At 39.5% G+C, this 25533-nt stretch overlaps 1 protein-coding gene across 1 annotated transcript in view; it reads right to left on the reverse strand.

Moving 5' to 3' along the window:
* Positions 1 to 3045: 3045 nt before the first annotated feature.
* LOC148008600 (pentatricopeptide repeat-containing protein At4g18520, chloroplastic-like) overlaps positions 3046 to 25533 on the reverse strand; it is a 42348-nt gene continuing 19860 nt past the window's right edge. Inside the window, exons 8-10 of the mRNA XM_087674180.1 lie at positions 4060 to 4144; positions 3294 to 3948; positions 3046 to 3209 (exon numbers count right to left, since the gene is read on the reverse strand). Of these exons, the coding sequence (XP_087530306.1) occupies positions 3046 to 3209; positions 3294 to 3948; positions 4060 to 4144 (904 nt within the window). The remainder of the gene's footprint in view (positions 3210 to 3293; positions 3949 to 4059; positions 4145 to 25533) is intronic.

Below are 25533 nucleotides of genomic sequence, written 5' to 3' on the forward strand. Positions count from 1 at the left end.
TTGTTGGGGATAAAGGTGCCTATGTCTAGCCACTCGTATATTAGTTACACTGGCAGTACCTACATACCCGCACACTTATACATTGCAAGTGGTGGATACTCATCACATTGTCACTTCATTCTTTATTCTTTCAATGACATTTGAATAAAGGAAAGAGTAATCACACATTGTGATTAGTAGAGTTCCCATATCTTATGTGTGTCTCTCTCTCTTACTCTTGCTTCTTCCACCATAGCTCTTGCTTCTGCTCCATGCTTTCACTTTAGGGCTCACTCCCTTCACCTTTATGGTGTGATGCTTTTTGTGAAAATCCTAAAAACTCCTAACTTTGGGTTTTTGAAGACCTTGTACAAAGATTTGGTTAATGCTTGTTGGTTTGGATACCCAATAAAACTCAACCTTCTAACACCTTAGGAGTTCAAATTCTCTTTATTCTTTGAATTTCTATAAATCATAGGAAATTTCTCTTGTCAAATTTGAGTTGTTGTACAAGTTGACCGGTGATGAGTCGGAGGTAAGTTCACACAATGATCTTGAGGTGCCACAACCACCTAAGACCAGACGCACCAAAGGGGACTTGCCACTCCACCTAAGGCGTCGAAGGTTGAAGGAAGAACAACACAAGTAGTCTAGGGATATACAGGCTGAAGATCAAAGGAAACCACAAGACTTGCCAAAGCAATTTACTAAGTTTAAGAAAGGCAAGAGGGTAGTGATCTTGCTAGGAGACAAATGACAAGGGCAAGCAAGCGAACTAATAGAGGTGCTAACCAAAGTCAATGAGGTTAATCTCCCTAAGGAAGGGGAGATACCCTCACTTGTCTTTATTGCGGATTCCTTGACCAAGGAAGAGGAAGAAAGTCTCATTGCCCTCTTGTGTGAGAGTACATGGATGTCTTTGCTTGGTCCCTCGATGAGCTGAAAGGGGTAGATCCAAGTGTCGTACCTCATAATATCCCCATGACCCCCGATGCAATGCTGATCAAAAGTAGCGATCGTACCCTATGAATCCCAAGCATGCTCACTCTATCAAGAAAGAAATTGACAAGCTGCTAAGGGCACGTTTCATTTATGAGATTGAGCACACAGATTGGGTCTCGCCTATAGTGACCATACTGAAGAAGAATGGAAAGATTAGAGTGTGCGTCAACTACAAGAAGTTAAACGCTGCTACCAAGAGGGACAATCATCCTGGTGATCGAAATCCACACTAGGAGCTGTGTTGTGCTAGCTTGGTGACCACAATCTCGACTATCTACTAAAATTTGCTAGCAAATAACTCATAGTTATACAGAAATGAATTACTCACACAAACAAAGGAGAGGGGCTAGTGATGGTGTTTTTCATAAAGAAATTTCAGCATTATCTTCTGGCTATGCCCTTTATTTTCTTTGTTGACCATCAAGCCTTGCTGTATCTAGTAAACAAACCTTGCGCTATAGGATGCATATAGCTCGACGGTTACTTTTGCTTCTTGAATTTGACTTCTTTTTCATCGTACGCAAGGGAAAGAAACACTATATGGCTAATCATATGTCTTACATACCCAGGTGAGAAGTCGTTAGATGATAGGGCATTGGAGACAAATTGCTAGATGCACATCTATACACCCTATCTACTAGCAAAAGAGACATGTTTAGAACCAACTTGATGCCATACTAGGCATACAACATGGTTCAAGTGCTTGAGTATAGACTACTTGACCAACCCATAGAAAAGGCCTGACTGAGGCGACTCATTCTCAAAATCCAACCCTATTAGTTAATAATAGGCCAACTCTATCAGCTAGGGCAAGACAGATTGTTGCAGAGATGCATGTGTGAGCACGAAATGCACCACATACTAGTCGAGGCGCTGTCGAAGGGTTTTCGAAAGCAAAGTCGCAACCACGGAGGACCTTGTCTAATTTCAGGATAGAAGATCAATCTAGTGAGATCAGATTCAATTTGAAAGCTCAATTTCAGATAATATGAGACATACAATCAGCTACATCTGATTGGGAGCATCTCCAATAAACATCTTGTCAAAAACTCATGTCATATAAATAGCCTGTCTCTCCCAAAAGGAACAAAGTAATCTGAACTAAGATCTAAGAGGTTGGAATATGATCAAGAAGACATCTTTGTATTCAGGTACAGAAGAGTGATTTAATGGCAAATCAGACCAGATCCATCAATGGTTTCTCAGGGGTTTTGGAAGTAATGAGTGGTAAACATGCAGGTAATTGTCAATTTCGCACAATTCCAAAGGTTTGACCCAATTGTTTAAGCCTTGGTGAAGCAGAACTTGGTTGCAAGCAGTGGAAGATTACTGTAGAAAGAGTGTTTAATCAAAACCAGAAGTAATGCATCAATCAGCATCATTGTATCAATCATTGGCAGTTATCATCTGGAAGTAGAATCTGTTATGGCTGTTCAGTAATTTCCACATCATAATCTGTCCTTGCTTTTTACTCCTCCTGGCACTTTGCCAGAATTCTGCCACTTAGAAGTGCAGATAGCTCTTTCATTTGCTGAAAGAAAGAACAGTCAGCATAAAGAGGACTTCTTTCTCAACAGGAGTAGCATTGAATTTTAGGATCTGGAAGCTTTCGAACAATTTTGGACCATTTGCCACACCATGTCAAAGTTTCCTTCTCTAGTGTAGAATTTCACAGCAAAACCGTGTCTCAGGACTGCCCCGCTCATGAATCACAGTTGAAAACCTGACAAGTAATGGTCTCTACACACCAGGAGCACGTAGGAAATCTGCACATATGAGGTGTGAAATATCATGAGTCACTTCAAAGAAGCCCTTTGCGCTGGTACTTCTGGCATGGACAATACGTTCAGGAATCCTCTACTGATCAGTAGTAGCAGAGGAGAAGAAGGAAAGAATCCCCAATTCTGCTGGGATCGCAATTGATAATCCCCCTGCTGTTCTGTGAGATTAAACGGCACCCATAGACACACCTTCCACTACCATTTGTTTAAAACAATCTAAAATTTATTCACCAAGCCCATGCTGAGCATAAGATGCAACCAATGCAGCCCATGACACTACATCTCAAACAAGCAACTGATCAAACACCTCTCGTCCTTCTGCAGATCCACACTTCCCATACATGCCAATCAATGTGTTACCAACAAAAATGTTTTTTTCCAGCCCTGATTTCCTCAACTCTGTATTTATCTGTCGAGCTGTCTCCAAGGCTTGAGTAGTATCACAAGCTTTTAAGCAGAGAACAACTAGGATAGTATCCACAGATATACCCTACTCTTTCATTTCCTCAAAACATTGTAAAGCCAAATTGCCCTCATGGTTATCAACATATGCCTTTATCATTACAGTCCATGAGACAATGTCTTTAACAAGCAGTTTGTCAAACACTTTCCGCCCTTCTGCATACAACCCACATCTGTCATACATGTCTATCAGCGTGTTTCCTATTAAAAGATCTGTTTCTAATCCTGATTTCCTGATCTCAGCATGGATCTCTCGACCTGCTTTTACGGCTCCTCTACTGCCACATGCTTTCAAGCAGATAATAAATGTGACAGCATCTGCAAAAATACCATCCAGCTGTAGATGTTGGAAACATTCCAGTACTTCCTCATTGAGACCATGTTCAGCGTATCCTGCAATCAATGCAGACCAGACAACTACATCTCGAACAGGTAGTGCATAAAAAATTTGGCATGCCTCTGCCAATGATCCACAATTGATGTACATGTCTACCAGTGTGCTGCCCATGTACACATCTGTTCCAAATCCCCTAGTAATTACTTCTCTATGTATTTGATAACCTGTTTCTGGAGCTCCTGTGATACTAGATGCCTTCAAGATGGAAACGAATGTGATGGGATCAAGGCTGCAACCTTCAAGTTGCATTTGTTGAGAACATTTCAGTGCCTCATCACCAAGGCCATGTTCCACATATGCTGCAAAATGGCCTTCACTTGATTTATACTTTCAGCATATATTTGCATTATTAACAAATTGATTGCAAGTGTAGTTCACTGATCTACTAGCAAATCTGGCCAGATCTATGCCCGAGGCTTTATAGATCCAGGTAATCACTGTCTTGTCCGCTCCTCCTGATGCAAATCTTTTACCATCCCTTGAATAGGCCACACAATACACGATATCTTTGTGCCCCTTAAGACTATGAACAACAACCCCTTGCAAAGTTTGAATGTACAAGCTCAGTCTTTCTTCTTCCTCTTCACCTCCATTGCAAGATCCAAGGTAGATGGTAATCGATCTTCTAGTGCTTTTGAAACTGAGCCAAACTTCCCAAAAATCTCCACCACTATGCTTCCCACAAATATATGCACTTCCAAACCCCTCTCCACTATACTGGCACGCAGAACAAAAATGCAAACACAACAACTAAGTATGTACAAAGTAACAAATGTCACACACAACTTTTTGGTGGATTCCACACCTCGAATGCGCAGTAGTACGACATCCACCCCCTCTGATCCTGCACATCCTCCGGATGGGCCAACTATCCATGATCATTATCATCAAGATCCACGAATAGATCAATCTCTTCATTGTGTATTTCCGGTATATCAGCAAGATTATCTGTCATATCATCTGTCTCTTCTATTGGAGTTTCTTCTCGTTGCTCTTCTCTTGCAAATTCTTCCAATGCATAATCCTCATCATCTCTTTTCTTGAAAATCTTGATTCTTTTTCTTGCAATAGGCACTCTAAGCACTGTCCCATCCAATTCTATTAGCTCATATGTTGCATTATCAAAGACATGTCTGACTATGTACGGCCCAAACCATCTTTTCACCATCTTCCGAAGTGCAGTATGCTGGTTTTCAAGGCTGCTATCAAAGACTAATACCCAGTCTCCCTCTTCTATTGCTCTAGGTCGCAATCGATGCATGTTGTCAAACCTGTCCTTATTTCTTAGTCTAGCAACCTTCAACCTGTCAATAGCTAGTTGAATATCCTCTGGTCTTCTCTCCAACTACCAAATCCGAAGAGCTAAAAGTTCCTCTCTCATCAAATCCTCCTGCCAAGGTAAAACTGACCAAGTCAAAGCACAAGTCTCAGTCGGCATAATTAGTTCCTGACCATACATCAACTCTGCGGGCATATATCCTGTGGTAACACTGAGTCGTACGATCAACCCACAAAGCAAATGGTAGAAGTCTCGGCCATTCTCCAAACCTTCCTCTGCATGCTTTGGCTAATGCTTTCACTATCGGCGGATGCCCTCTTTCACTCTTTCCATTTCCCTCTGGATTATATGATGTGGTTAGAGTCAACTTGATTCCTAATTGAGAGAAAAACTCCCTAGCTTCATCTGCATCCAATTCTCTACGATCTGCAGTGACCTTACCCACACAGCCATACCTGCAGAAAATTTCTTCCAATAAGAACTTACACACTGCACTAGTGGTCTTCGTTCTCAAAGGTCTACCCTCAACATGATTGGTAAGATCCTCTCTAGCCAAAACAATATACCTCATCTGCCATAGACCCATTGGCATAGTAACCAAGTCAACTACCCACTTGTAATGAATGCATAGTGGATAGGTCGGATGAAGCTCATCTCGATGACGCACTACGGAATACATCTGATAGTCTCTACAAGTCTCTACAAAGTGAGAAACATCTTTGTACATGTCTTTCCACCAATATTTCTCCTTGATTTTCTCATAAGTAGCCCACACTCCTCTATGACCAGCCCAAGGACTCTTATGAAACTCCCTCATCACATGTAACTGGGTCTCTTTATCGCAGACAACCCGCAATGGTAATCCACCTCTTTTCTTCGGGTGCTTCCAAAGAAATCCATCTTTCATGAAATAACCATAGGCTTTTCTTCTTATCTTCTTGAACTCTTTATCTTCCATTCATCTCTTTTGCTTAGGGTACTAAGATATTTGCCAATTTGCAACCAATCTCCAACTTAGAGTTCTTCTATAAAAGCCACAATATCATAGACATGACAAACATGATCAACCATAGCGACTGAAATTTTTGCATCATCCTCTTCTGCAAATAGTGTCTCCTCATCATCATATCTGGCTCTAGACAGCATATCTGCCACTGGATTATCCTTCCCTGCTATGTGTTTAGATTCTGGATTTAATGACTTGATGTATGCAATCCATCTCAGCATAGCTATATCCGAAGTAGAGCAACTCATAATCATACCTATCAATGGCAAGCAATCTGTCTCTACCACAACTGAGGCTCCAATAAAGTACTCCTTGTCACATTTGAAAGCCATAACAATTCCCAATAATTCCCTCTTGATTTGCAAAAATCTCCTATGTCTCTCATTTAGGACTTTCGCCCCAAACCGAATAGCATACATGTTTCCATCTGCATCATCTTGACCCACAGCCCAACCTATGCCAATTGGACTAGTGTCAACTGTCAATACAATAGGCCTTCCGCAATTATAATCTGCTTTCCTGAGAGTAGGAGCAATCTGCAATAACTTCTTCAATTTTTGCATGGCTCTAGTGTGGCTCTCATCCCAATAAAATTTTTGCCCCTTTCGAAGCAGCTGATATAAACAATCTGCTATGTGTGTAAAATGGGAAATCCAAATCATGTAAAACACACAAGCTCCAATGAATCTCCGTACCTCTGAAGTGGTAGAACAATACTCTGTAATCTTGCCTATAGCATCCACCTTCTCAGGTGAAGGTTTCCTGCCATAATACCCACACATATGTCCAACAATGACAACCTCATTTACTCCAAAAACAGATTTTTGCCCTGATAGTGTCAAGGTCACTTCTTCTAACCTTGCCAAAATCTTCTCACAAGCTGAAATATAATCAGCCACAAAGTATCTGCATCCCTGCTCATTTAGACTCTCATTCTTCTCTTCTTCTGCACACCCCCTAATGGGCACATCATCCAAGAAAGGCATGGTAAGCTGAGGTATATACTCACAAAGGACCTTATGCATGGCATTCATCATATGCGCAACAGAATTAGTGGCACCTTGAGGCAAGGTACACATCTTGACAAGCCCAATAGGAGTTCTCATAGTGGTTATGTCCCTGCTTTCCAAAGCCAGCTGAAACTGGTCATATCCCGAATACAGATCACCTAAAGAATAGATGGCACGTCCAGCAACTGCTTCTGCAAACTCATCCACAATTGGACCTATACCAACATTTCTGATAATAACTATGTTTACTGGCTGCATGTCCTGTATAAATCGGAGAGTACCATTCTTCTTTGGAACCGTAAACCACCTATTTGAGTATGGTGCAGATGACGGATCTAGGATTCCCATCCTGATTTTCTCATTCCACAAGTCAATTAACTTTGGCAGGTGTGCCTTAGGCACTGGAATAGGTCAGAGGTTCCATGGTTTATGAGGAATAGTAAAGATCACCATAGGAGCAACAATATCTGGATTCACACATCCAATCTCATGCGAGAAAAAAGCAAACCCCCTTCCATGTCGCTCAAGCATATCCTGAAAGCATTGCTTCTCTGTGGGTAGCAAGAAATCACCATTTCCAATTTTTAATTCAGCAAGAGTCTCTGTTGAAAATTAACTGTTTGGCAGCCCTCTCTATTTGCTAATCACTGTCAGGTGGAAGCGGTACAGCTACCGGCTTCACCTTCTTATCCACAGTCTTGTATTTCATGTCAACCCTGGCTTCATTATGATCCTCTGCATTACTCAAATCTTGTTGTAAATCAACAATTCAGCACTCTGGTGGTTGAATATCCTCATCCCTCTACTCTATGGATTGCATAGGAATAGCCCTAAACTCTGGATGCTGAAATATTTCAATAGTAAACTCAGTTGGCTGAAAGTTTTCAGTCCTCTGTGTCTCTATAGGCTGATCATAATCAACCGAAAACTTTGTTTGCTGAATTTCTTCAGCACCACTCAACACTTTTTGCTGAGTCACCTCAGCCTCTGACTCTATCTGTGACACAAAATCTAAAATTTCATGAAACATCTCTAGAGACTGCACTGATACATTACTGTGACAACTCTGCATATCAATTTTAAGCATATTTTCCATCTCTGTCATCGTATCTGCACAAACCATACTATCATACATCCCATCTATATGCTCATCATCCTCTAAAATACCTGCATTTTTTAAAATTTTCTCATTCCTGTATATGTACTGCCTGGCAGCTCTAGGCAACTTAGAAATCTTCTGATAACTCATCGAACTGTTTGCTGAAATTCCAACAAAACTGGAGGAGAAAACACTGCTACCAGGAGGCGAGAACTCCAATCTCCTCTGCTCTGTACCACCGTCGTCTCGCGGGACAGCAGTACCTAATGAAAACCCAAATCCCTTACAGTGGGCAATGGTGCATCTCGAAGAGTATCCCTGTTTCTTGCATGGTTAACACACACAGTCATAAACTAAACTACTCTCATACCATCTTTACTTCAAATCTGTGCATAAGCAGATCCATCATCCATTACTTTCGTCTCTATGCGCATCTCTGTGATGAATGGCTGTCCAAGAATTATGGGATAAGAGCATGAATCCTGCACAAAGAAATGGAAATCCTCCTCTACATCTCCAGTAGAAATCCTGACACTGGGACAGGCAGCATACAAATCACCTATAGTATTGTTGGTGGCTCTCATACGCCACCCATGCTCTGCATCCATAGGCCATCTATTACTTTCATAAACTCCACAAACTATGAGATTAATCTCTGAACCATGATCCACCAAAGCAACATAAGGTACATGTTTCTCTCCAATTTTTACCATTGTTTCTATAGTTTCTCTAGCCCAATGACTCCGCGAAAAGTGACTACGCGGTACCAAGATAGGCTCATCAGTTTCAACATAATGCATAGGCTAAACCCTCTTCTCTATCTGCAAAAAAACAGAAGCATTCTCAACCATAACCTCATCCTCATCCTCATCCAACTCCCCAATCAAAACTCCCTGTGTATCAGTAGTAGGCAATGCATGTCTTTTCCTCTTCAGGACTTCTTGGAACTGATCTTGAAACTCTCTTTTCGAGATGCCCAAAACCTCAAAAATAGTAAAAGTCACCTCACTGCCAAGTATCTTATCATTAAAGATTTTCTTCATGTCCGTAGATGTCTCAATATTGGACATCAATCTAAAGCCTGGCTGCTTTCTCTCTCTAGGCTCTTGCCTATTTTCTTTCTTTTGAGCATCTTCCATCTGTCGTTCTGGGCCTCGTCTCAAAGACGACCCTGCAATAGGTGGAATAACAAACTCACCCCCTCTAGTCTTTTTAGCTGCATTTGGATTCTCTTCATCCCTCTTACGCTTCTCCTCAACAAGTACATCTGCTCCCTGAGACTTAGCCAAGTAGGCATAAATAGTGTACTTGTCAACAGGCGAATCCCAACCTGTCTCAGATCTGATGCTAGAACCTGTACTAGTCAAAATAGTTTGTTGAATTTTCCCCTTGTTTGCCGTCTCCATAGCATAGGTCTGTAATGCTGGCTGATTCTCTAATCCTTTCTTAATCTGGACTGCACATGCAAAAGCATCTCCTCTAGTTGCCACATAAGAAGTACGCACAGCCATATCATCTACTAATTTCTTCATTCTGCCTTTCCCAAAATTGGTAGCAAGCAGAGCTCCTGTTTCAGTCAACCAGATCTTGCCATCTTGTGCCCAAAATACCAAATTCTTCCTCCTTGCATCTTGAAAAGATTCACAATCCCTGCAATGCTGATGGTCTGTACTTTCACACAAAATACATCTTCGATCTCTCCTAGGTACAGTAGGAGCACTAGAAGAAATAGTAGGCGCAGTCGAAGCAAACTGCTCTTTCAATTTTCCCACCAATTTTGCTTTAACTGACTCCAGTGTCAAATCCGTTATGCCTTTGATTATGTCATCAAGAGAGGAAGGAACTGACAGAGCAGATGGTTTTGGAGCAGAAGGAGCAGGCATCGGTCTTGGAACAGGAGGAACAGGAGGAGTAGAAACAGTAGGCACTGGCATAGGCCAAGTAACTAGATGAGGAAGAGAAGAAATGATAGGGGTAGAAGCAGACATAGGAGCAAAAGACAGCGTCGGTGTCATGGATTCATTCTGTAAGCGGGTCTTCCATATCCGCCTCTTGGTCAAAGTCGAGACCGCATCCTGGGCATCTTGCCAATCCGTTTTAAGACCCATAGGCTTCGTGAGAGATCCTCAAGAAGCTCTCCTAATTCTTCTTGAAGAGCAAGATCTGCAGCTTGCAAGAAAGCACAACTTTCTCAACATCCAGTGCTCTTTGTTCAATGGCATCAAGCTGACTATACAACTCTTCAAATTCTTGTATCAATTCTGAAGCAGCTAAACCTTTGTTTAGCATGTAGACCCACTCTCGGAATGACTGCCGAGTAGCAATCTCAAATTCCTCAAGGAAATACTATTCTTTCAGGGCCTTCTTAAAATCTTGCCAATGTAAATTTTGAAGGAAAAGATCAGTCATTTTTACCCTCAAGGCAAGTGTGACAAGGCAAAGAAAATACTTACTCATAAGTCCTATTGGTACTCCAAAAAATCCCATCTTGATCTCATACATCTTCAAATAAGCCGATACATTATGACCATCAAATAGCTTATTTTCATTCTCAACTGCTTCAATCGCCTTACTCGCACTGATTGCATTCTCTTGCTCTGAATATAATTGCCTTTAGACAACTACTGTTGATGCAACTACTGCTGCTGCTGCATATACAATTGTGTCTACTGATTTTGAAGCTGCATATACATAGACATATTCTGCAAAATCTGCTTTAAATCATCCGTCGAAGTACTTGAAGCAGCAGTCAGACAAAGCTGAAGTAGAGGACAAAGCAGGAATCGTAGAAGAGGCTGAAACTGATGCTGAAGTATCTCCCATCCTGAAATTTTTTTAATGCGACGCTTTCACGTCGGGTTCACCAAAGATATCGAAGGGTTTTCGAGAGAAAAGTCGCGACCACGGAGGACCTTGTCTAATTTCAGGATAGAAGATCAATTAGTGAGATCAGATTCAATTTGAAACCTCAATTTCAGATAATATGAGACATACAATCAGCTACATTTGATTGGGAGCATCTCCAATAAACATCTTGACAAAAACTCATGTCATATAGATAGCCTGTCTCTCCCAAAAGGAACAAAGTAATCTGAAGTAAGATCTAAGAGGTTGGAATAGGATCAAGAAGACATCTTTGTATTCAGATAAAGAAGAGTGATTTAATGGAAAATCAGACCAGATCCATCAATGGTTTCTCAGGGGTTTTGGAAGTAATGAGTGGTAAACATGCAGGTACTGTAGAAAGAGTGTTTAATCAATACCAGAAGTAACGCGTCAATCATCATCATTGTATCAATCATTGGCAGTTATCATCAGGAAGCAGAATCTGTTATGGCTGTTCAGTAATTTCAACATCATAATCTGTCCTTGCTTTTTCTTCCCCTTGGCACTTTGCCAGAATTCTGCCACTTAGAAGTGCACATAGCTCTTTGATTGCTGAAAGAAAGAACAGTGAGCATAAAGAGGACTTCTATCACAACAAGAGTAGCATTGAATTTCAGGATCTGGAAGCTTTCGAATAATTTTGGACCATTTGCCACACCATGTCAAAGTTTCCTTCTCTAGTGTAGAATTTCACAGCAAAACCGTGTCTCAGGATTGCCCCGCTCATGAATCACAGTTGAAAACCTGACAAGTAATGGTCTCTGCACACCAGGAGCACGTAGGAAATCTGCACATATGAGGTGTGAAATATCATGAGTCACTTCAAAGAAGCCCTTTGCGTTGGTATCTCTGGCGTGGACAATACGTTCAGGAATCCTCTACTGATGAGTAGAGCAGAGGAGAAGAAGGAAAGAATCCCCATTTCTGCTGGGATCGCAATTGATAATCCCCCTGCTGTTCTGCGAGATTAGATGGGTAATATATTTTTTTTAAACGCACAAACTTGGCATCCTCTCCTTATTAGCAATCGTTTTTTTTTCCCTTCCTGATCACTCTCCTCCTTTTTTCCCAGAAAAGCGGCCTCCTCCCACAATAGCCCCCTCCCTTGTTTCACCATTTTCAACAATTTGCCGCCCACCTCCAGTAATTCCTACGATAAGTGCATTCCATGAAACTATGTCTTGAACCGGAAGCTTGCTGAACACCTACCGTGATTCTGTAAACAAGCCACAGCTGTGTTGTACAAAGTCACAAGTGTGTTGCCAACATGAAGCTCTTTATCCAGTCCCCTTTTGTATATCTCTACATGGAGTTCTCGGCATGTATCTAAAGCTCCTAAGGTGGCACAAGCTCTCAAACAAAGAGCAAAGTAATGGCACCCACATACACACCTTCCACTACCATTTGTTTAAAACAATCTAAAATTTCTTCACCAAGTCCATGCTGAGCATAAGATGCAACCAATGCAGCCCATGACACTACATCTCAAACAAGCAACTGATCAAACACCTCTCGTCCTTCTGCAAACTGATCCACACTTCCCATACATGCCAATCAATGTGTTACCAACAAAAATGTTTTTTTCCAGCCCTGATTTCCTCAACTCTGCATGTATTTCTCGACCTGTCTCCAAGGCTTGAGTAGTATCACAAGCTTTTAACCAGAGAACAACTAGGATAGTATCCACAGATATACCCTACTCTTTCATTTCCTCAAAACATTGTAAAGCCAAATTGCCCTCATGGTTATCAACGTATGCCTTTATCATTACAGTCCATGAGACAATGTCTTTAACAAGCAATTTGTCAAACACTTTCTGCCCTTCTGCATACAAACTTTTGAGAATCTTTTGAGGGTTTTGTTAAACTTTTTCGTTTCACATTTCAATCATTAGATTGTAGGGAACAATTGTGGCTCTTTCCTTGGCAAAACGCTTCTTTGATTAAACCCTTAGATAGTTTCTTCCTCGATCTCTTTCAAAAGATCCTGGCTTCCCTTAGTTAGGTGCACTTCCATGGTTTCTTGCTTCACAATCTTTCGTTCGGAACTTATTTGGAAAATTCTCTCAAGATCTTGAACCATGCTTCAAACTTTCCTTTCAGTCTGAGTTGGATTTCAAAGTGTGTTTCCTCCTTTCACATTCCTCTTAAATGCACTTTATACATTCAAATTACGATTACACCACAAAAGAAAATTGCAACTAAACTTTTGCCCTTGACAACTAGCTTTTTAAACCCAAGTAGTAGGTAAAAAAAACTCAAAGACTTGAAACAAACCCATATATAACATGTACATTTTCATAGAAAAAGAGAAGTTGAGGTTTTCCATGTTGATCCACTTTCCTAAGACCCTAGAGTGCTCTTTTCCTTGTAAAAGGGTATTGCTCATACTCTAATTCTTTTAGAGACTGTGGGGTTCATCCATATATTCAAACTATCTGGTTCACTCTAATGATTTATCTTATCTTTGAGATGATACAAAATCTAGAAGCAATCATTTCTAGGAAGGCCCTAATCTTGAATGCCAAAAAAAAAAACTCTTTTATCTACCACCATTCATTGTTTCTAAGGATGAAGTGTAATCTATGATCACAACCCATAATCTATCCTTCATAATATTCTGAGTGTAGGGTCTCACTCTCTATTCTTGGAACATATTTTCCTATTCTCTTTATGGTCTCTAGGTTGGACTTTATTTTACTTTGTTTCATAGGTTTTCTTCCTAGTGATCAAAGTAAGGATCTAAGGTCTTTTGTTGTATTTTTATTTTAAATTGTTGTTTGTTTGTTTGTTTGGTTGTAGCTTTTATTACCAAGAATATTTAGCTTGGGGCATGAGACACACATGGAAAGCATGCTCCTTTTTTCTCAATAGGTTTTTATGGATTTGTAACTGCTATAATAACTCTTGATTTTTTGGATCCAAGATTTTTTTAAAATATAAAACTATTCAAAGCTTAGGATCAAGAAGAAACTCTTTTCAATTCTTCTTTTTCAAACAAAGTTCATCACAACCTCTTCCTTTTAGCAAGAATATCAACACATCATAAATTACCATTACATGACAAAAACATGTAAAATATTTTCCTACCCAAAGACATCGATGTTCCTTTCAATCCACCCCCCCGCCCCCCCCCACCCCCCCCCCCCCCCAAAAAAAAAGGGAAAACACTTTGGAAGAGTCTTCTCACAAGGCTTTTCTCTTACTTACATCATAAGATTTCTTTCTACAACTTTACAGGGAGGCTACAATGATAAAATAATTTTTGTTAAAGTTCCTAATAAATTCATAGCCCACTATGCATGGCTATCTGATGAGGTGTGCTCCCTCTTCTACCTTGTTTTATCTAGGCATCCTACCCTTAAGAGGTTGGTAGGTAGGTGTTTTTCTTTATAACCATCACTCTAGCTTATATACAAATTGTAGTATTTATTTGTTTTTCCTAAATCAAATCATTTCATGCTTTTACATTTCCAGTAACAAATTTTGTACAAAAAAAGGGTTATATATTTGATGTTCGAATTGCCAACTTGTATTGCAACTTTGTGTCTTGAGTATGGTGTAATCACTAGGGTCTTAAGGATGCCATATCTTTAGATCGTGAGGCTTTATGAGAGAGTGGCCAAATACATGGATTGAGATGGAGCATTGACTTTTGGATCAATGGTTGTGGTACTAGATGAGAAACTAGTTTGTCCTAGTGGTGCATCCTCTTTCATCCTTGCATTGTATATGTCTACTAGGGCACATCATTTTATGCATTCTAAGGCTTAAAAGTGTGACTTTTTACAAGGTCTTTATCATGGCTTCCACAAGGATCTAATCAATCTTCTCCTCGAACTTGTCTAGCCACTCATTGACTTTGGGATCGATGGCTATGGTACTGGATGAGGTACCAATTTGTCCTAGCGTGCATCCTCTTTCATCCTTACATTGTCACCTACAACTATCTATTAAGTGGGTCAACACTCACAGAAGAGGAATCCATGGGTGAGCACTCGAAAAGTGACCTAGATGGGTAGATATATTCATAACTCCGCATCAACCCAAAAAACTCAAGTGTGGATAGAAAGCTTCTCATCCTATAGATCTCCTCAAAGATGCTTGTCTAGTACCATAGCCATGGATGCCACTTGTAGGAATAGCTAGGAGGCAACAATGCAAGGATGTAAGAGGATGCATGACCATGATGCACACGTTACTTGTCTCATGCCATAGTCATCGATTCAAAAATCAAGGAGTGGCTAGACAAGTCCGAGGAGAAGAGTGATGAGATATTTTGCATTGAAGTGGAGTCTTATGTACAAATCTATAGACCCATTTAATGAAGAGGACGCCCATATAATGGGGTAGGGGCTGACCCGCTAAAAAGGGTGGCCCTTTTATATAGAGACCCGTAGTATAGGGTGAACACAAAGGCATAGACAGACACAGGAGAGCCAGAGAGAAGGTGTCCAAGAATATAGATCCCATGTTTGACTAGGCAACATAGAACCACTTTCTTTACTTGGGCTTGGTACAAAGACACAAACAGACATAGGAGAGTTGCAAATAAGGTTTCCAACAATGTAGACCTCATGTCTGAGCTCTGGGCGTGCACATGTGGTTTTTCCAATTCCACCTTTTCACAAACTGTTTGGTGAAGACAAGCCTTAAACTTGTCAAGCTTGAGGTTGTTTTCATGTTAAATATGAGTATTCTTCCCTATCTTCAACTAAAGAGCTTCAAATCGATGTAGAAAACTTTGGAAATCCTCTCTTGGATTTTGATGAAGACGTTGAAGCTTCTCATCAACTTGTATTGCTGTTTCATGATGAGCAAAGTGTGATACAAGAGAACTTGTTAGTTTATCCCAATCTTGCTTCACAGCATCATCCAAAGCTTCATACCAAATCTTTACTTCTCCCTGCATAACTAGACGAAAATCATAAAGCTTCTCTTCATGAGTTAACATGTGACTCATAAACATAAACCATTCACAATGTGCAAGCCACTTCGTTGGATCTTCCTTACCCATAAACACTCGACTCGATAAGCTCATCATCTTCATACAATTGAAGGTTTCCTTGAGTTCTTAAATAAAAATATATTGAATCCTTTATGGGGGTACCAAAAGATGACAAAAAGAGAGATGATCACAATCTCCAATGTGTAAAATACTCCCTCTATAACTCAATGGCTAACTATTCTCTTCTATTATTGGTAGGATGAGAAAAATTGAGTTGCAAGTGAGATTTCATGTAGAAAAATCGTAACTATTCACCTAAGGGAGAATGTGCAAAAGCGTCTCCCCTTCACATGTCCCTCCTAGCAGCACCATAGGTGACAAAATATGGAGGGATGTGCCATGGGATGATTGCCTTTTTTATTGTAACCAATTAGTTGCAAAGCTGATAGCACAGCTTAATCTCAATGGCTGCAACTTTTAGTTGATTTGAACAAGCTATGTAGAGGAGTTAAGTCTGAGTCTCACCCGCTCTATAATTATAAAACTCAGGGGTCATGCACTCTCACCTCTGACAATAGGAACGCTGATCGAGCTGCATGTTGAGAGTAACATGGGCAACTACGATGACAGTATGTATATGGGTAATCTATTTTTGGACGGGGAGGCATTTTTAAGAAAATGTGGGCCTGACTGACATTCTATTGCCCTTGGTATCACTTACATGAAAAGCATCCAATGGTTTCAAAAAAAAAAATTCTAAAAAAGACAATCATCTTATGGTTGCAAAGGGCCTTATCACTATGGATAGAGAGCATATATGGATTTTTACTTGTGAAACCTTCAACGTTGGGTGTTAAGATGAATCTGGCACATAGCCTCTAAATTTTACCTCATTTGAAGACATTTGAATTGATTACATGGTAGGGAACTTATATGTGCATCATTCAAGAGGGAAAGAAAGATGCCTCCTTAGAAAATAAAGGTTGAGACCTTTTGTAAGATGGAATATTTTAACGATATGTTGAAGCTTACTTGACATTGTAAAAAAATATGATCATTTTAAAAAGCCTTAGAAAAGAGGACCACCACAAGAACTCTATCTCTCAAAAATTTTCTTGCAAAAGAGGTGAGGTACCCATCTAACACATCCATGGACAAAGGACAATAGAGACATTGAGCAATTATTGCACTAATTTTAAATCATTTTTGTCACAGAGAGGAGTCAAAAAGAAAGTAGCAAGAAGTCAAAGAGAACATGGGAGTATACTCTTAAATAGGATATCTCCGGTCCATTTGATTCTCCTCCCCTCTCTACCATGACAAAGAAGAGTAGCAAAATTGAAATTGGTGGCAAGAGAGATAGTGGTAGCAAATTGGGTAACACATTAACGTATCAAACCCCAAGCAAGATAGCATTTTTCCCATGTGATGCTTCTACTGAACAAAGTAAGACCGCACAAGCATTGAGGCAAAATAATAATGAAGGAGCTAGGGACCCTTAGGTGTTGAACAAAAACATGCTCTACCTTCAAAGTCCTCATGTATAAAATGAAAACCTAAAGAGGATCCACTGACATGTAAAACTCAAGAGTCTCCATCAAAGTCCTCATGTATAAAATGAAAACCTAAAGAGCATCCACAGACATGTAAAACTCAAGAGTCTCCATCTAGCTCGTTGACATCAAATTATGCATTCTTGGACAATGCAAATTGTTAGATTTATTGAGTACCCATGAGAAGTTGGACACCTCTTCTTGCATATGAAGTTATTAACCCATATTAGCATTTGAAAATTGTTATTTTCACATTTTTTCATACAAGATTGATATATATGAATAAATTTCTTGTCAATTAAGTATCAAAATTTTTCTAATTAATTTTTTAGGTTTTGAGATAATTATAATGTATCATGCCTAGTTTATTATTAATTTCTAGAAAAAATATAAATTTATGCTATATAAACTTTATGATATTAAGATACTACCTTGCCTAGAAAAAAAATCCTTTAAAAATGATCTAGTTTATAAATCAACATCCTTGTGTCATAGTAGTTTTTATTTTGAAATGCACAAAATTAAAATTATTGGAAACTTATATGTTATTTTTTACCCAATTTTTAAAAATGAGTCATTCTCTTAAGTTTTTTTAGAGAATCCAAGGGAATCTCCTTAGGAGAAACATGCAACTTACTTGAAAGGTTTGCAACTATGTTGAAGAACAAACTTAGCGAAAACATGGTCTATAAAGAAAGCCTAGAGAGTCATCCTCATAGTATTCTAATACCCATCTAAGATTTGTCACTTTGCAACCAATGAAATATGCAAGTAGCCAAAAATTACTTAATTCTAGAGAGGGGTAGTTGCATCCATTAACCTAGCATTATTTCAGCTCACTCCCCTAAGATAGTATTAGCCTGGGTTCTATCCTACTAAAGGTGATTATGCTCCTATGATTCTTCCTAAAATTTCTTTGATTGAGAAGTTACTTGATTGAGTGTGTCCACCCATCCATAAGAGTTAGTAATTAAGATTGGGCTTGCCACTTTCCACATGCTCACCCAAGGTTTAATTATTAAATCCAATAATTATGTAAATATTTAAGAACATCAAAGGTATTTTTAAATAGCTAAGTAAACTATAAACATTCATAAATTTTTCTTACCAAGAGACCTCGATGTTCCTTAAGTCCAAATCCCAAAAAGAAGGTTATGAAACTTACCTGAGTAGCACGAACATTAACTTTATACATGTACTAAGAACTATTGACTGAACAGTCTTTTTTAAACGATTCTCTCTTGCTTACATTCTAAGCTTTCTTTTTCCAACTTTATAGTGAGGCCACTATGATAAAAGGATTTATATTCTCTTCCAATTAACTCTCTTCTTCTCAGATTTCCATATAATTTAATCTCTTGCTTTTCTTTTTCATCTCTTACTTTAAAAGTTTGGAGATTCCTTTCTCATCTCTTAAATAAAAGCAAAAGACCTCTTTTATCTTCTATTGGAATCTGATTTCCTATCTCTTTCAACATACGTTTTCATTGATTTCTTCATTATGCTTATCCCTCTTCTCTCTATCATTAGAGAGAGCTCAACTTTGCCAAGCTAATCACCTTCCATACTTTTATTATCATCTTCTATTTCTCAATTACATTTATCCCTCTTCTCTATATCATTAGAGAGACCTCAACTTTACCCACTTCCTTGTCCTTTGATTTCATACTTCAATTTTATTTCTACAGCAAGGGGTGAAACATATGTAGAAATTACATGGCACAACGGGCAGAGTTTGAGCAATGAGTAGAGAACACATAACAACTATAAGGAGAATAAAAACTTCTTTAAGTTCAAACAAACTAATACGAAGATGGTTCTGTCCACCCATGTGCTTCTACTTTGAAGCATAGATGGTGATCTATATAGATAATAGGCGAAGAGCTTAAGGATAGCTAGAAGAACTCGAACTAGTTGAAAGATAGATTGATGATAGCTTTGGAAGGATCTTCCTTTTATAGCTTGAGAGAATAGTCTGATCAGCATCTCTAACTATATTATGAACCTCCCCTAGTTAGCAAGGGAATATTCCCTGGACTTTCGATGGCCGTGGACTAGGGGCACTTGTTTATGACATCTAATATCTCTTGCATTTCTTTAGGCTATATACCATAGTAATCTCAAATCCTACTCTAGATATTGAGAGCATGGGTTTGGTAGAAATATATAGCCAATGGTGTTGCATCTTCTACTATGAGTAGCAACACTTTATGCACTTGTGAAACCTTTTCATTGGATTTTAACTCAATAACTACATTATATTTTTCAAAATCAGAAAAGATAGAAGCAATTTTGAATGTATTAAAGTTGACCCTAAAAAGATAGAAGCAATTTTGAATTGGCTGATACCTAAAAATGTGCATGAATTACTTTCTTTCTTAGGTCTTGCTAGCTTTTATAGAAAAATTGTGAAAAAATTTTAATTGCTTGCATTACCTTTGACAAAATTATTAAAGAAAGGTATTGTATATCATTGGTTTGAAAATTAAAAAAAGTCTTTTGATTTATTAAAACATGACTTAACACATGCTCCTGTATTGCAACTCCCTGACTTTAATAGGCCATTTTTCCTGGTAGTCACTGACGCTAGTGGATCTGGAATAGGAGCTATCCTTATGCAAGATTCCCACCCCATAGCCTACTCTAGCCGCAAGCTTAAGCCCTCTAAACTCAAGTATTCTACCTATGATAAGGAATTGCTAGCTGTAGTACAAGCTTTACGTCAATGGAAGCACTATTTAATGGGATCTGAATTCATGATTAAAACTGATAAGATATGATATTTTCATGGGTGACAAGTTTAAGGATCATGGTTTCCTCGATGAGGATATTATTATGGATAACTTGACTTGTTCTTTTTTTGATTTTGAAAAATATAATGTAGTTATTGAGTTAAAATCCAATGAAAAGGTTTCACAAGTGCATAAAGTGTTGCTACTCATAGTAGAAGATGCAACACCATTGGCTATATATTTCTACCAAACCCATGCTCTCAATATCTAGAGTAGGATTTGAGATTACTATGGTATATAGCCGAAAGAAATGCAAGAGATATTAGATGTCATAAACAAGTATTTTAGAAAATGATGAGATTTTTGAGCTTGGTGAAGTTTTGCTATGGCTTCCTAGATTAGGGTTTTGACCCAGCCTTGGTTTTTTACTGATTGTGGGAGCTATACTTGATCATTTTGAAAATTTCTTATATGAGGATGAAGCTTACTTCATGAGCTATCATTCTCCTATCATGGCAACTAAAATCGTGCTGCACAGAGATGGATCAAAGCATTCGATCAACATGGGCACATATTTTGACAACGTGACGAATCTTCAGCAATGCTGAAGCATATGATGGCCAATGTTACAGCATGATGTGCCATAGAGATGCGCCTGATGTTGAGGAAGATTTCCCGAGAAGACATCATGATGAATGGTGTCTTGTAGTGTGAGATCCATAGGCTCCAAGATGCCTAGGTATTGCTTGGTTATGGAGGCCACATGATAGATCCTAAGAAAAATGACAATGTTGATTAGTGGACAGGGCAATGTCAAGTTCTAAGGTGATACAGAGAAGCTTTAGGAGCAAAACAACACTTATCCAAAAGAAAGTTTATCAAGATCTCTTCTGGTTGAAGAGTTATAAGGGCTTGAAGCAGGATATGTGCAGGGTGGCTATGGCTGCCACAAGGTCGAAATTTGGAGAAGAAGGAGTGGGAGATGAGCTCCTAGACTTGATCTGGACTAAGCTAAAGCTAAGCTAGATGAGAGTAGAATGGAGCTGGAGGAGCATGCCCAACTGGTCTCTGATACCGTATTAAAATATGCGGGATCTAGAGCATGGCAGTTGCGAAAGCTATGGAGGTTGAAAGAGGAAGAAGAAACTCATGAAGACATTGACCCAGACAAGGAAAAATTGTCACACAACTGAATTAGGTTCCAAGATTGAGACTTGGACTCATAAACACAAGCTTGTGTGTGTACATTGACATAGACACTTTACTGGAAAGAAAAGAGTACTATCATTGCATTAGAAAACGAGTGCAAGTACAATGCTTTATAGGAATTGAGTGTTGGCACTTTCTCCTACCGTGCATGTATGGGATTTTGGTCATGAGCCCTCATTGCTCCTTACAAAGGGACTGAAGTAGGTGTGATTGCAAAATATCTCAACAATATATTGGGAAGCTCTTCTACACTTACCACTCTGATTGTTCCTTTCATTTTTTTTCTTTGGCTTTCGGGTTTATCAACCTTTTCCATTGACTTGTGCATCTTGGATATAATTCCATGAGCTAAGCAAAAGATATATTAGCTCTTCTTTCCCTTAAATCATATCATAAATTATAGTCTTCTTCACCCTCACCTAGGGGTATATTAGCCGCATGACAACGTTTTCAAGGAGCTTCTATTTTTGTCTCCTTTTTCTTTGCATCATTTTTAGCCTTTTCTTTTGTTCTTTAAGATCTTTGTTTGCCTTTGTCCTATGTCATTACCATACTTTGCTAGTTTTGGATTCATCTCTCACATTCTCTCATTCTCTTTGTGCTGGTGCTACATCTACTTGCCCATACACCATTAAGTGCACTCCTATCCTTTTCTTTAGTTGATGGACCTTGAGTGGTTATAGCTCATGGATTTGACTATGCAATCATTTTGCAACGTTCTGCAACGAACCCATATATAACACCGTTAGTTACGTGGGATGGTAGGATGCCTTATCCTTCAACACTGTTGCATCCCGCGTATCCCATGCAACGGCATGCAATCCAGGCTTTGAGTATAAATTGTGCGGAGAGCAGCGTCGCCTACCTTGTCTGTCCCCGGGGGGCTCTCCTTGTTGCAGACCCCGCGTTGGTGGAGATACGATGCATTTGGATTTGGATTGATTCATACTTGCATCCTAGCTAGATAGAAAGGAAATAAAAGAAAAAGAAGAATCATTGCATTGAAGCGAAGCATGTGAAAGAAATGAGGAAAAGTAGAGAAGTACCACCTGCCGGCACGCTGAGAACCAACCACCATTCTCTATTTTTTATTTTCCTCTCCTTTAAACATATGTAATAGAAACTCTCTAGTGGTATTATGTGAGGCTCATAATGACAACCTTATGATTTTGATCCTTTATGTGGATGATATGTCGATTGTTGGGAGAGCTCATGATGAGTTGAAGGCCTTGAAAGGTCAAATTAAGAAGATATTTGAAATCAAGGACATGCGATAGGCCTCACATATTCTTGGGATGCACATTATGCACAATTTCTCTAAGGGGATCCTCTACTTATCGCAGAAGGAGTACATCCGAAAGGTCCTTGAGCAGTTTCATATGTAGGATTGGTTGTCTTTTACCTTCTCACATGAAGGTTAGTCAAGCCGATTTTTCACAATGTGATGAGTAGAAGGCTGAGATGGCCAAGATGCCTTTTGTAAAAATGCAAGGCTTGGGGAGAAACAACTGGTTGAGAGAGTGTAGAACCCCACCCTTTGGGGCACAGAGGATACATCTTAGATCACGCACGTAATGAGGAGCTTGATCTGGGAGGTTTCCCAGAGAAGATCCACCAAATCTTGAATGAATATGACGTTACTCTCTTGGTGGCCACCACTACCACCACCATATCCACACCTAGCTCTACAACCCAGGTGGACACTAGCAACACTCATCGTGTGACATAGCATTTGCAATGGGAGTTGTGACATGCTATATGGCTACACCTAGAAGATGGCATTGGGATGCTACCAAGGGTATCATAAGATATTTAAAGGGCACAACAGCTATGTGCATCTATTATGGTGGCTAGGATATAGGAGTCATGGGATACACTAACTTTGATTGTGCAGGACATGTAGATAGCAGGAAGAAGTCCACCTTTGGCTATGTCTTTATCTTTGCTGAAGGTGTTGTTTCTTGGATGTCGAAGGTGCAGAAATACATCGCCCTATCTACTATAGAGGCAGATTATATTGCTGCCACTAAGACTTGCAAGGGAAGCCTTTCCTTAGGCTATCTAGTGGTGGCAAAGACCTTGGTATTATTGATGCAATCCCTACACTATATTCAGGTTCCATGAGTGCTATTCACTCAGCCAAGAATCCAATCTTTCATGTGAAAATGAAGCACATTGAGGTGTGTTACCACTTTATTCAAGAGGTCATTGAGGATAAGTTTATTGAGCTTGTCAAGATCTCAACTAATCAAAATCATAGAGATATGCTCAATAAAAGTCTCTCAACAGCAGCAGCGGCGGAGCATTTTTCCTTCCTTAGGAAGTTGATAGCCATTGGATGAGATGACATCTTTTCTCATCTTGTGGTAATAATGTAGATTTGTACTTTGTCACTTTTTTATTATTCTCTCCTCATTAGTGGGAAAACTTTCCTTTAAGTGGAAGGTTGTTGGGGATAAAGGTGCCTATGTCTAGCCACTCGTATATTAGTTGCACTGGCAGTACCTACATACCCGCACACTTATACATTGCAAGTGGTGGATACCCATCACATTGTCACTTCATTCTTTATTCTTTCAATGACATTTGAATAAAGGAAAGGGTAATCACACATTGTGATTAGTGGAGTTCCCATATCTTATGTGTGTCTCTCTCTCTTACTCTTGCTTCTTCCACCATAGCTCTTGCTTCTGCTCCATGCTTTCACTTTAGGGCTCACTCCCTTCACCTTTATGGTGTGATGCTTTTTGTGAAAATCCTAAAAACCCCTAACTTTGGGTTTTTGAAGACCTTGTAGAAAGATTTGGTTAATGCTTGTTGGTTTGGATACCCAATAAAACTCAACCTTCTAACACCTGAGGAGTTCAAATTCTCTTTATTCTTTGAATTTCTATAAATCATAGGAAATTTCTCTTGTCAAATTTGAGTTGTTGTACAAGTTGACCGGTGATGAGTCGGAGGTAAGTTCACACAGTGATCTTGAGGTGCCACAACCACCTAAGACCAGACGCACCAAAGGGGACCTGCCACTCCACCTAAGGCGTCGAAGGTTGAAGGAAGAATAACACAAGTAGTCTAGGGATATACAGGCTGAAGATCAAAGGAAACCGCAAGACTTGCCAAAGCAATTTACTAAGTTTAAGAAAGGCAAGAGGGTAGTGATCTTGCTAGGAGCCTAATGACAAGGGCAAGCAAGCGAACTAATAGAGGTGCTAACCAAAGTCAATGAGGTTAATCTACCTAAGGAAGGGGAGATACCCTCACTTGTCTTTATTGCGGATTCCTTGACCAAGGAAGAGGAAGAAAGTCTCATTGCCCTCTTGTGTGAGAGTACATGGATGTCTTTGCTTGGTCCCTCGATGAGCTGAAAGGGGTAGATCCAAGTGTCGTACCTCATAATATCCCCATGACCCCCGATGCAATGCTGATCAAAAGTAGCAATCATACCCTATGAATCCCAAGCATGCTTACGCTATCAAGAAAGAAATTGACAAGCTTCTAAGGGCACGTTTCATTTATGAGATTGAGCACATAGATTGGGTCTCGCCTATAGTGATCATACTGAAGAAGAATGGAAAGATTAGAGTGTGCATCAACTACAAGAAGTTAAACGCTGCTACCAAGAGGGACAATCATCCTGGTGATCGACATCCATACTAGGAGCTATCTTGTGCCAGCTTGGTGACCACAATCTCGACTATCTACTAAAATTTGCTAGCAAATAACTCATAGTTATACAAAAATGAATTACTCACACAAACAAAGGAGAGGGGCTAGTGATGGTGTTTTTCATAAAGAAATTTCAGCATTATCTTCTGGCTATGCCCTTTATTTTCTTTGTTGACCATCAAGCCTTGCTGTATCTAGTAAACAAACCTTGCGCTATAGGATGCATATAGCTCGACGATTACTTTTGCTTCTTGAATTTGACTTCTTTTTCATCGTACGCAAGGGAAAGAAACACTATATGGCTAATCATATGTCTTACATACCCAGGTGAGAAGTCGTTAGATGATAGGGCATTGGAGACAAATTGCTAGATGCACATCTATACACCCTATCTACTAGCAAAAGAGACATGTTTAGAACCAACTTGATGCCATACTAGGCATACAACATGGTTCAAGTGCTTGAGTATAGACTACTTGACCAACCCATAGAAAAGGCCTGACTAAGACGACTCATTCTCAA

The sequence above is a fragment of the Lygodium microphyllum genome, unplaced genomic scaffold, assembly GCF_053477565.2.
Source record: "Lygodium microphyllum isolate KBCC unplaced genomic scaffold, Lygodium_microphyllum_v1.1.10 scaffold_121, whole genome shotgun sequence".
In the NCBI taxonomy this organism is placed as follows: Eukaryota; Viridiplantae; Streptophyta; class Polypodiopsida; order Schizaeales; family Lygodiaceae; genus Lygodium; species Lygodium microphyllum.